Source organism: Sarcophilus harrisii, chromosome 4, assembly GCF_902635505.1.
Source record: "Sarcophilus harrisii chromosome 4, mSarHar1.11, whole genome shotgun sequence".
Taxonomy (NCBI): Eukaryota; Metazoa; Chordata; class Mammalia; order Dasyuromorphia; family Dasyuridae; genus Sarcophilus; species Sarcophilus harrisii.
The window spans coordinates 202951746-202964670 of NC_045429.1; the positions used below are offsets into that span (position 1 = coordinate 202951746).

General features: G+C 41.2%; 1 protein-coding gene across 1 annotated transcript in view; it reads left to right on the forward strand.

Annotated features, from left to right (window-relative positions):
• The window catches only part of SIM1 (SIM bHLH transcription factor 1), a 77762-nt gene that overhangs the window by 4799 nt on the left and 60038 nt on the right, over positions 1-12925 (forward strand). Inside the window, exons 2-7 of the mRNA XM_003769314.2 lie at positions 7721-7803; positions 9718-9807; positions 10516-10624; positions 10750-10835; positions 11480-11679; positions 12301-12407. Coding sequence (XP_003769362.1) covers positions 7721-7803; positions 9718-9807; positions 10516-10624; positions 10750-10835; positions 11480-11679; positions 12301-12407 — 675 coding nt within the window. The remainder of the gene's footprint in view (positions 1-7720; positions 7804-9717; positions 9808-10515; positions 10625-10749; positions 10836-11479; positions 11680-12300; positions 12408-12925) is intronic.

Sequence of the window (12925 nt, forward strand, 5' to 3'; positions counted from 1 at the left end):
GAACACTAGCAGAAGAAAACTCGGAAGATTGCTGTGAAATCATTAAAACGGCCATGTCTTCCAACTGGTAACATAATCTATTCTTAAACAGCCTTACAGAGGAAAAACTGAGACGTGTAGAAATGAATAAATCTTTAGTGTATCAAAGACTGGAATGGGGAGGGGAAAGAGGGACGATAAAAGGAAGGTTACATTCTTTGTGTGTATAGTGGGTTAACCCAACCTTAAAAATGTGTGATTGAATTAAATGCATTTTTTGGCTGAGAACAAAGTGGGTAACTCCGAAAGGTTAGGCACAGTTTTCAGATCTATTCAATAATTTGACAACATATCTACTATTTTGGTGTCAAGATGACTTAGGGAAAATAAAAATAATTGCAGATTTGAGATCAACAATTCGCATAAAAGAGGGCACACTCTTAGAGGACTGGAGGGACAATGATTAAACAAACCTTGGCGACAGGGGGTGGGTTCAATTGGGTTCACCTCGAGATTGAAATGCTTAATCATGTTAAATTTTAGGGACCGAGAACTAAAAGGGAATAAGAAACCCCATTTCCCACGTGGGCTCGTGATTTAAGGCTATTTTCCTTGCCGCTCAGGGAAATGATTGAGTATTAGGTTTCAATGTTTATTTTCTTACAGAAGTTTTTCTCATTTAAAAGCCTTTAAGCAGCAGTTTGCTCTCCACACTGCTTTTCTCTGTTTAATTCCAGTTTTGATGTGGCCTTAAAATGCGAAGTACAGAACTAAACTCCTAGCGGAGCAGTTGCAAAGGCAGATTTATGTCCCAGAAATTATAGATCAGATCAATAGAGGAAGTCACTTTTTTTTTTTTCGATTTAGGCGTTGATCCCTTGATTTCTTTTTCCTAAGGAGGGGGAAAAAAAAACCCACAAACCCATTTTCTAAGGCTGGTGGGTGTTTTCAACCAACAGTACAAATCCCTCCTGGAATTGAGCAAAATTTTGAAAAAGGCTGGGTGGTGTCTGGCTAAGGAAATTTTCGACTTAGTGACTTTGGCAACGACTTTGGCCAAAGAGCAACAGAGTTTAGATCAATTCCCAGCGGGGTTTGCAGTCCTTTCATCCTATATATTCTCATTTCTGCGCTACTGAGACTTCGGGTATGTAATCCCAAGACAAAATTTCTTCTCATCTTGGTACCATAAAGCGCAAATTTTAGATATCCTTGTAATTATTTGAATTGTGAAAATTATTCTTTTAGGCTTCTTATTTATGCTAGTCTCATCGTCATTTAGAAGGAAGGCCTCATTGGACTTAGTGTCTTCCTAAGACATCAACTCTGAATTCAGAGAAGAGTCTCGCACATCCCATTAGATGGGATGTCTTGCTTTGTGGAGTCCTTTCCAACTCGTCACCCGACATGAAATCGCTCCTTGATCCCTAAATTGACGCTGGACTTTAACCAACAGTTTGGATTCATCTGTTTTCAGCAAATAGACTGAACAAAAGAAAAGGTCTGGGGAGATAGAGAAAGAGCCAACTTTTTCCCATCCATTACGCCACTTCCTTTCACCCTTCATTTCCCTTATACGCCTTGAGCTCCCAAGGAGCTGAGAAAGATCTCCACCAGTAGCTAGGACTACCTGAAAGAGCAATACGAAAGGAACTAACAGAGTGTACGGGGAGTTGGGTGAGAGGCGAAGAACTAGTTCCCAACAGTCATTAAGATTTTTGAAACGGCTTCACTTGATTCCCCAAAGTTCCCTCTGGCTATGAGGGTTTACAGAACCTTCGCCTACTCTGTAGCCGCGGGAGGGATTCCTCCAGCTCTCACCTTCTTCCCAGGCCTGCCTGGGTTGGACCGAGATCTGCAACTTCGGCGCTACCTGGCCGCATACCTTGACCTACTTTGGGAAAATGCAACTAGAGCTTAACTGAATAACAGCAGCGATTACTCACTCCCCAACCCCTAACCTCTAGATCTGGGGGAGGGGGAAGAGGAAGGAGGAGAGAGGCCAAAAGGGGGACAAAATGTCCTAGCTAATGGCCTCCTGGAGAGTCTATAGAGCTTAAAAGTTATTGAGTTAAAGTTACTTCCTTCCTCTTTTCTTTCCCTTATCTCCTCCTCTAGTAATAATGGAAATGATCTCTGGGCCGAGAAATCATCTATCTTCTTGGACATGAAAGGATGCTGGCCCGGATAAAACTTTCCTGCTTCCTTTAGTTTGCCCCTCTCAGCTACGAAAGACCACTTTTAATGCTGTCGCTTCTGATTAAATGTTGAAGCGGCTAATTGAACTAATTAGAGTGAGGAGAGATTGGAAGGGGAGAGAAGCAGAATCCTGGGGGTAGTTGAGGTTGAGCTCAGCGCACGCCTTGTAGAGACTCCTGGGCCACCGAGAGATACTAGTTCCCATCCTGCATCCTTGAACATCTCCCCGACTCTATCACCCTCCTAGCTCCTATTGAGAGGAGTGTCGGAATTGGGTCTCCACATTGCTACAGGGCAAGAAGATTCCACCCAAGTGCAGAAATGGGAGCCATAGCAGACGCGGTCCATGGAAAGCTGTGCTCTTCAGAAATAAAAGCTCTTTTTGATACTCTCAGATGAGGCTGAACGAAACCTTTGAAAAAATATTTACTTTTCTCTTCCATATTTTAAGCCTGTCTTTTATCTCAATCCCTTGCCTGTGAGTCCATCTAGCTTTTCTCATCTTTTACGAGCTTGGGGTGTTAATTTGCTATTTGATTTGGCAACCAGAATCACAAATTACTCTTGATCAGACTCACATTATTCTCGAAAAAGCCGAGACTTCAGAAAAAAGTGGCTCATATTTGTGGAAAATGTCCAGAGCCCGGACATCCCTCCTTTTCTGTAAAGACAATAACCCGTTTCCACAGAGGCATACACAGTCATCAACCCAAAACGTAGTCCCCTTTCCCAAATTTCTCAAGAGTCATGGTAGATAGGCAGGATGGGACAGGGCAAAGCTACCCCTAGAGTACAGGTTATAGAGGTCTTAAGGTACATGTTGGTAACTAAACCTGGTCAGAGTTTCTTCTCCCTGCATACCTAATGGGATTTCCCTTCCCTTGTCCCCTACCTCCAGTTCCCTTGCCCTCCTAGACACTGGAGTCACCGGTCCCAGTAAGCTGGTGGGCTGAGCTCTAGCATGACAGGCCTCAAACCTTCCCCTTATCTCTCCCGGACTGAAGAAAGCACAGGAGGTAGGTTGGAATGAACTATATATATTGGAATTCCAATTGGGTTAATGGACATCTGGGTCTCTTTGTGAAGCATTTTAAACTATGTAATTTCTTTTGACTACCCTCCTCCATTCTTTTTTCTTTTGAACTCCACCCTCAGCCTATCTCCCCACTTCTTCCTGAGCAAAATCTGTTATTGTCCTGAGTTTGAAAGCGGATTGGCATCTTTGCCAATAATGATTAGGTCATGTTCAGGTCATGACAAGAGATAAGTGCTATGACTCCTAACCCTACTCTCTGTCCTACATGATTGCTTAAAGAAATATCAGGAGCTGTGGAGAAAGCTAAAGCAACCCTAGCAAAATACTAAAAAGAATTTGTGATATAATCAGTGTAAATATTCCTTCCAACTATGTCATCTACTTGTACTTTTGTTTATTATGTATTACAAAGGAATCAGTGTGTGTGTGTGTGTGTGTGTGTGTGTGTGTGTGTATTACCTGTCTAGGGGAGGGTTAAAAAAACACAATAATAATGCCAAGTGCTTCTTTTCCTCCTCCTCTTCCTGTATGAGTGGAGGAAGCTATGATGTTGGAGCCATAATCTATATTTTGTCAAGGATATGAAATTCATTCTGAAGGAAAAGCTCGATCAATTTATTTTTGCTGCTTGCAATAACACAGCTGGATGATGCTTTGAGCCCATGCTAGACTGGGGCTCATCATTCATTCGCCAAGAACTTGCCTAAATGGTGCCTATGGGATTAGGTCAATTTTAGTGGATCTACTTCGCCTCATTTGGTTACTAATTGGTTTCTTGTTTTATAAATCGAAATCTCATTTTCAGGAAATTACAAAACCCGTGCAGTCAGTCCATTGAGGTAATCCTTGGGTCAGGGGGTATTTAAATGGAAATGGCTCTACAATGCATCAAGTATACAGCAACAGGGAAACTTCAACCAGGTTTTCTAATGAAATGTGAGCTAGTCCTTTAGATCCATAATAGATACAACCCCCTCTAATGCTACTTATGTAAATATGATAAACCAGACTTTAAGGGGAATGGGGGAGGGAAGGTAGAAAAGCAAAATTTATCTGCTAAGGTTAATGTGGCATATCTTGGAAATCTTCCAAAATAGATTATGTTTTTCTTTGTCTTCTACCACTTTAGCTGGGGAAAATCCTTTTGCCTAAAAACCGATTTAGTTATCCTCTCCTTCACAGAGCTACTTGTTCCCCTTGCAAACCCTTTATTCCTTCGGCCTCTCCAAATTACAAGGAAATCTTTAGATCTGGTTTCCACTGTAATCCTGTAGCGAAGGGAGCTGCTTTCCTTCTTGTTTTAAACAGACAATCAACGGATTTACAGAATTTTCTGCGGTAGGTCAAGTGCAAAAAATCACAGCTTACCCCCTTGACTAAAAGGAATTGGACAGAGAAACGGATCCGAGGACCAACTGACTGACTATAGCAAAGAAGCATGTTAGAAGAGGAGTCTCCAACAGGGTCTTAGAAGACAGAAGGAGGTTTTGCTTTCTTTTGTGTACTCCCCTCTTCCCATTTTTCTGGGGGTGTGAGGATGAGAAGACTAGACCTTGTAGACAAAGAATTAGGGTTAGGAAAAATCACGCCAGGTTAAAAAGAGAGAGAGAGAGAGAGGGAGAGAGAGAGAGAGAGAGGGAGAGAGAGAGAGAGAGAGAGAGAGAGAGAAAACACGTTACATTATAAAACATTAACTCGATCTCAAGGCAGATTTTTTTTTTTTACCAGAAACATAAAGTGGAGTGCAATGCTCCGTGGAAAAAAAAAAAAAAAAGAAAAGAAAAAAAAACTTCATTAAAAAGAAAGAAAAAGAAAAAGAGGCCTGTATTAACCTGTAATGGAAATGAGCTATTCATTAACTTGGGATGGAAGTTTTACTTTCCCTCATAGGAGCATACTAATTAGATCCGTAAACTTGGATTAATAATCAGCCCAGATTCTAAACCAGGAAAACTGAAACAGTATGTAATATGTAGCCTTCCGAATTTGTGTCTTTCCCAGTTGTTCAGGTAGGAAAACCTTCTTGGGCTATTTTTCACACATCTCTTTGTGAACCTTTTTTGTTTTTTAAAAAGTACATGCAATGGGCCACACATAGTGGTCCTGGACTGTTTTGCAAAATACTTTTCACTCTCCAGAGTTGCGATGACCCTCCGTCGTGGTATCCTGGTTTGCGCATTTCTCACCGAGTTTTAGCCTGAGGTTTCACTACCTGCCTTTAGCCAAAGACATCAGATGGCGTTCCATTACGGGTGATTTTGTTGCTCAACGTGCAGGTACCTGGGTGATCTGGATCACTGTCAGTCAAGTCAGGCATACACACAGTAAGAGTAGACAATCCTCCCCCGCAGCCCCATAGTCAACACACTTTTTACTCCGCCTTTCTCCGCCCCCACTTTCTGGTAATAAAAGGAATGAAAAGGAAGGAGAAGGAGGGTTCAGAAGATGGAAGAGAGGAAAAAAGGATAGAGATGACAGGGAGAGAGAGAGAAAGGGAGGAAGGATAGGGAGAGACAAACAGGGTGTGTGTGTGTGTGTGTGTGTGTGTGTGTAGAGGTACGAATAAGTGTTTTGTGTATAAAATGGGAGAAAAACTATGAAGAGCAAAGTGGGGCCATAGCTGAGGCAGGAAAACGATTGTCAAGGGGAGAGTCGGGGAAGGGGTGAGATGGGAGAGATTTAACTGGACCAAAGGGATGAAAAAGAATCAGGGAGGGTTACAGAAGAGGGAGAAATGGAGTGAGAGGAGGGAGGTAGTCTGGGAGCATTAATGTTTGCATAGCTGTGGGGAAATCGTTAGGTTTATTTAGATGTGCAAACACTTAGGTAAATCGGGTCCGGGATGAAAGAGAACTAACTGTTCTACGTTGCCCAGATTTTGATCACTTGTTTATTTGTCTCTGGTTTGGGGGATAAACAGCAAGTAGCACCTGGCCAGCAGTTTTTAAACAGTCAGATTCCATGCTCTAATTTGTAGTAAGACATCATAATGCTCGTGTTTGTCATTGTGTATTTCCAATAAATCTGTCTGTCTGTCTCTCTCTCCCCTCTTTCTTCCTCTGCCTCTCCCTCTCCCTCTCGTCACGTTAAGCCCTGTTTAATGGGGTTAGCATAAAAGGTTTTAACTGCCCAGTTTAAATTATTTCAGCAGCAACCTTGCTAAAAGATATTACTCATAAATAACAACTCCGTCTCGACCAATTCCCCTCGGCTTTCCTAGTTTTTATCTCTCTGTATACAAGAAAACAATAATCTTGATTAGATATTATTTATACATGTAATATGCATAAGTAATAGATATTCGCATATAACATGTATATGTTATATGTGTGTATACACGTTTATATGAGTATATTGAGGAACAAAGAGATTTTTAATTCCGATATAAACGGAGAATTTGAGTGCAAAGTTTGAGAAATCTAAGGCAATAAGGAAATGGAGGCCCGCATTTCAAGTATTTTATATTTAGAAGTCTGCGAAATAAAATGACTCTGCACTCTGTTCAGGACGGTGTTAATATTAAGGCAACATGTAAAACCTCTTAGTGCCCCCAGGGAACTAACTTCAAAAACGTGAGTTAGATGGCGATGGGAATGGGGGAAAAGGAATGAGAGTGGGGGTGGGGAATAGTTGACTGATGCCTGCAAAATCTGCCACTGGAGACATAGAGCCTAAGAGTTACCACAAAGCTGAAAGCAAACTGATTTTTAATAAGGGGGATTAATTTCGGGGGTTAAAGAGGAGGAGAATGACAGGAGAGTCATTATAGCCAATCAAAAAATCCTATCGGAGGCTAAAATGAGAAAGATCTAGATTACTCCATGTGGATGTACAAGTTCCTCGCGTGCTATTAGTTTCCTTCTTTTATTAATGATGAGAATGAAGAATGTGAATGAGGAATAACGTGGTTTTTTTTCCTTGTAGATACACAAATGAAGCACGCAAAACGCATCGATAGCATACGGTATCAGGGGAATCGCTAACAGTCATATTCAAATGCAACCTAAAACGGACCATTTCCTTTACCCTCTATTATGGTCGCACTCTTTTTCCAGGGAGGGAGATGCTGTAGCTGGGCACAAAATAGGTTGTATTACATCTTGCTGTGGCTCGGTACTCTAAGAGAAACCCGGCATTTTCTTCAGCGAAGGAAGCAAGTTAGGTGAGATAAGGTAGTGTGAAAGGTCTGATTATCGGCATCCTTGGACTCTGGCAACCCAACTGGAGTTCACTCAGCCCTTGGAATTGAAAGTAACGCTATTCCACAATCCATTGCTATGGTCTTTTTAGTGTTGCTGGGGAATGCTTACTGTTTATTATCACTGGCTACACCACCGTATGGCAGTCGTTGTGATTGTAGTCTTAACAGTTGTACTAATAACCTTGGGCACAGTAATTAGTGGACGCTGCGCCTCTAGCAACTGGCAATTCTTCCCACGTGGAGGACCTGGGATCTTATCAATTTCATTTCTACTGAAGACTTTTCTCTGTGTCTTCTGTATACAGGGCTTGGAGAAGCGTGGGGCCATTCAACCCGTACCAGTCCCTTGGATAACGTCGGTCGGGAGCTGGGGTCCCATCTCTTACAGGTAACTGGCCTTGAAATCAAAGCCCGTTTCCCGGAAAGATTATTAAAGACTGCTATATTTGTAGCTTGTTGTATTCCTGTGTACTTGTTTTAAGAACAAAACAAAACCTTTTACAGATCGAAGAAGGGAGCCTAAGTCTGGATTTCTTTCCTTTGAAGCACCGTCAGCTTTTTGTTGTCTATATTACTTTACTTAAAAAAAAAAAAAAAGGTACATCTCAGGATCTTCCTTTTGCATTTTTGTCACAGTTCAAGGAATCCAGGTAGTATTTCCTTTGGGTGATAAGGCACGCTAGCAGGAGCAGAGTTGTGTCGGCTTCCAGCCCTAGTTTAAAGTAAATTCTAATGAGGCAGAATTTGTTTTTCTTTTTAAAATTTTTATTGTCATGGTATCCCCACCAAATAACTCAGTATCTCGGAAATAGTATGTGCTTAAAAATATTTGTATTATCTCTCCTGCCCTCACCTGACCCCCCCCCCCCCCCACACACACACACACATCTGTGATCTGTGGACAGGCAAGTTGAAAGGACTCCTCAAAGTTGAAAGGAATTTGTTTAGGTGCCTGCTGAGTGAAGGTGCGCTGGCTTATTTTCTTAGATTTCTTTCTATCCAGCCAGAGGTAAACTGAGGGAGAGAGACACAGAGACCATAGAACTCCATGGGCCCTATGACAGGTACAGCAAAGATGAATAAACGGAGTTCATGGAAACACAACTCTTTCTGCCTGCACATGTTGGAAGCAATGTCAGCCATAGAATCATGCCCTTAGTGCGTTTTCGAGGCCAGTGACTCAGGCATGAAATAGGGAAACGCAACCGTCTATTAAAGAAGTAAAAATTCTATATTTTGGATATATTTGCATTTCAAATCGTATTTTCATTCGCTGTCACAGCCCCTTTCAAACGTCCTTATGCAGTACACTCCGCCCTTCTTTCCTCAGATTCCATCTTTGGTGTCTAGCATTGTAGAGACACGCACATGCGCAGGTGCACACCATACTAAATTCAGGTAATGTGTATGACCAGTGTGTAGGTCCTATTATAGCACTGTTTGCAGTGCAGACCGTTTTAAATTGCCCGTTGCCCACTTAAGTCGCAGAGCAAATATTTAAAATAGTAAAACTCCCGTTGGCATTTTTAGGCTTGACACTTCTCCCCTGCTCCTTCATCCCCTTAATTGTCATTCAAGTCCACCATGAGCTTCTTGAGTAGAGCCTTGAAAATAAGTTTGCAGCTTGGAAACTGAGAACTGATTTCTCTTGTTCTGGGCCAGACACCTTAACCCTTTCTGAAACTGATTTTGTCAGCTTTAAGAAACTTTATTTATTTATGGTTATGTAATCAGGAGATAAGCACCTAGTATTTACGTATACACATATATATCTATGTATATTTCTATCTTTCTATCGATGTGATTTGTTTGGGGAAAATAGAATGGATCCTAGGGTATAAGAGGCAATAAGAATAGATGTTATTATGTATATGTGTATCAGCACCACTCATCTCTTCTTAAACCCTGAAGCCAACTTTTCATTCTGACCAGACAAACCTTGTTATGTTTCCTGCAGCACAATTTACTCAAATCAGTTCATTCATTCCTGCTTTGTGGTCTTCATAGTTATTCCCACTTGCATGTTTCTCTTGTGCATTTTTCAGGCCTGCTGGATTTCCTCTCCTCATTAGACCTTGGAGGACAAGGTTTCCATATAATAGATACTGCAGGATTTAGGCCACTTTTAATCTTTTCACTGCATACTTTCTATTCTCAAAGATTTTTTCTTGGCTTCTTATTCCCTCTACATTGTCTTATATTTGTTGGGCCTTATTTTCTGTTCTCTGCAAAGTGAACACTCTCCAAAGATTCCTAGCGCCATCTCTAGAGTTTCTTACATACTTTCTGTCTACTTTTCTAGACCTTGGATGGTTTCATCTTTGTGGTGGCTCCGGATGGAAAGATCATGTATATTTCAGAGACTGCATCTGTCCACCTGGGTCTTTCTCAGGTAGGTGGGGTAGATCCACAGATTCCCTAGTTCTTGATCCTTTCCCTTTTTGTGGCAGTGATAAGAGCATGAGAAATACTGTAGGCTTTCATTCTATTCAGGACACTCCTTAAGAGTTTGCTTTTCCTGGAAACTGGAAGTGCTAGGACATAGTAGAACAGTATCTTTTAATGAAGCAATATTTACATGATTACAGGGTGCTAAATGAAGTTTCTGGAACATATCAGATCAGCATCCAACATGGTGTAAAATGATTTTAAAATAAGGGAACCTGGGTTTGAATCCCAATTTTTCTATTTACTATCTGGGACTTCAGGCAAATAATTTATTAAAAATAAATGTTTATTCAGAATGGATACTTGGGAATATAAAGTTTAAAAAATGACAGCCTTTCAGGGTCTCAGTTTCCCCATCTATATAACAATGGAGTTTGGACTAGATGAACTTCAAGGACTTTTCATACCCTATTCCTATCACTCCTTTCTATATCTTTCCTTTCCAAACTAAATGAATATTATTCCCATTGGTCAATTAGGATTGGGGCTAGAGGGAAACTTTAAAGAATTGTATGGAATAAAAGGCCACCCTTTCAAGAATTCAGGGAAAAGACCTCCCTATTTATTCTACCCCCCTCCAATCAATTTTTTTTTTTGCTTTAACCTTTCCTTAAGTCAATGCAGGTAACTCTGAAATCCTTATTTATAACAGGTAGAACTGACTGGGAACAGTATTTATGAATATATCCATCCAGCAGACCATGATGAGATGACTGCAGTGCTCACAGCCCACCAGCCCTACCACTCCCATTTTGTACAGGGTAAAGAATACCCCAGAGTCTTCCATTGTATCTCTCTCTATCACCTTCCTTCACTCTTCCTTTGACTGAACCTTATAAATTGTTAAAAAATATACCAAATTCCTTTTCCCCTTTTTCTTTTCCAGAGTATGAGATAGAACGTTCCTTTTTCCTGAGGATGAAGTGTGTCTTGGCCAAGAGGAACGCTGGTCTCACTTGTGGGGGTTATAAGGTGTGTGTCTAGGGCAATCTGAAACCCCAGTTGCTGCAGCTGCCAGGGATGGACACTCCTGTCAAATTGCAGTGATAGGGTATTCTGGACAATGAGATTCCTGAAGACAATCATGTATGTATACGATATAGGCAGAGCAGTTAGGCTTAGACAATTAAAAAATAAGAATACATATATTTTACATACTTGAAGCATTATTATATTCTCCCTGAAAAAAAGGGGCCCACCTGGAGAGTAAATGTATAAGGATTTGGGGGAGAGAAGAAATGGAAAACGGTTTAAATGTGGGAGTATGAAAGCTCCCCCCACCAAGGGAACTTATTGGTTTAAGGCACAAAGGGGCTAAATGATTTGCTCAAGATTGCTACAAAATTATGATTAAGTATTAACACAATTGTCTTGTTTAGAGAAACAATCTAAAGATTTATTCATCATCTAGGAGTTTAGATTTTAAACTTATGCAGAACTTTTTACTAAGTATCTTGGTTTATAGGTCAGGGTTGGCACTTCAGTCAAAGAACCCAGCTAGCTCCTGTAGGGCCCCTGGAAACTCCTCTCCTGTCTGGCGTTCCTGATCTTGGATCCTAACTCAAGCAGGAAGGGAAGAGTTGGTGAAATGTCTAATTTTCTTTCTTCCTTTGCAGGTCATTCACTGCAGTGGTTACCTAAAGATCCGCCAGTATAGTCTGGATATGTCCCCTTTTGATGGCTGCTACCAGAACGTGGGCTTGGTAGCTGTGGGCCATTCATTGCCCCCCAGTGCTGTGACAGAGATCAAACTACACAGCAATATGTTCATGTTTCGTGCCAGCCTGGATATGAAGCTCATATTTTTGGACTCCAGGTAGGATTGTACTGAGTTGCTGCTATGTGAATGCCACATCTTGCAACCTGCCCCAAAGACTTAATAAGAATATGAGTCAAAAGTTGTGTGTGTGTGTGTGTGTGTGTGTGTGTGTGTGTGTGTGTGCTGGAGAACCATCGTGCTGCCTTGAAGTCAGTTCAATCACAACTTTGTTGCAGAGATGTTAAATGATGGGAACTTGGTTAAATATCCTAATTTTTCTGGGTTAGTGTCCTCATCTTTGAAATAAACAGGTTGGATAATCTAGGTCTACAAAGGTCCCTCTGGGCTCTAACAGTTTGATTCCATTCTCTGTGCTGAATTCCCTACATTTAGAGAGGCTAAGAGAATTTACAAAGTGCTCTATATCTGCTATCTCGTTTGATCCTTATATAAATCTGTGGGAGAGATTGGAAGGGTAGATAAAAATTGTCTTCACGTTATGGAGCAGGAAACAGGTTCAGATGTGAAGTGGCTTGCTTACTATCATTTGTCAGTACAGAATGGATGGCCATATAAGAGACTGAAATCTCTCTTCTTCCTCTCACTTGTCTATACAGTGCCTCCTACTTCTTCTGTGCTATTTCCCCACTACTGAATTCCCCTTCTTGTACTCCTCAGGGTGGCTGAACTAACGGGCTATGAACCACAGGACCTGATCGAGAAGACCCTTTATCATCATGTCCATGGTTGTGACACCTTCCATTTGCGCTGTGCTCATCACCTGCGTAAGCAATTTTTCAGCATCCTTTAACATTCCCTCCCTTCACCTTTTACTTTCCACTTAAGCGCCACTAGTTTTGCTTTCTCTTTTGGGAACAATTCTACCACCTGCTCAGAAAGATAATTCCGTCAGGGATAGTGGACTGCTCTAGGCCCCCAAGACTCTGTTTTAGAATAAGGAAAATGGATCTTTATTGCAAGGATGGAGTAGACACAGATCATCAACTCCAAAGGAGCCTGGCAGTCTTACCTTCAAGCCTCCTTTGGCACTGAAATAAAAATGACCTAGCTTCTCCTAGCAGACTTGGGCATATTCAATTGTTCCAAGTCAACAGGGAACCCCTTTTATTCAACAATAACAAAAACAACCAACAATCCCTAAACTCAATTTACAAATCAAAATCACGTACTTGTTCCCATTTCATGTTTCCATACTCCTCCGATTTGCTTACGTTTACTGAAAAATCCCTTCAAACGAGGAATACAACTGTTGACTATGAAAACATTTTCTTGATCTCTTTGT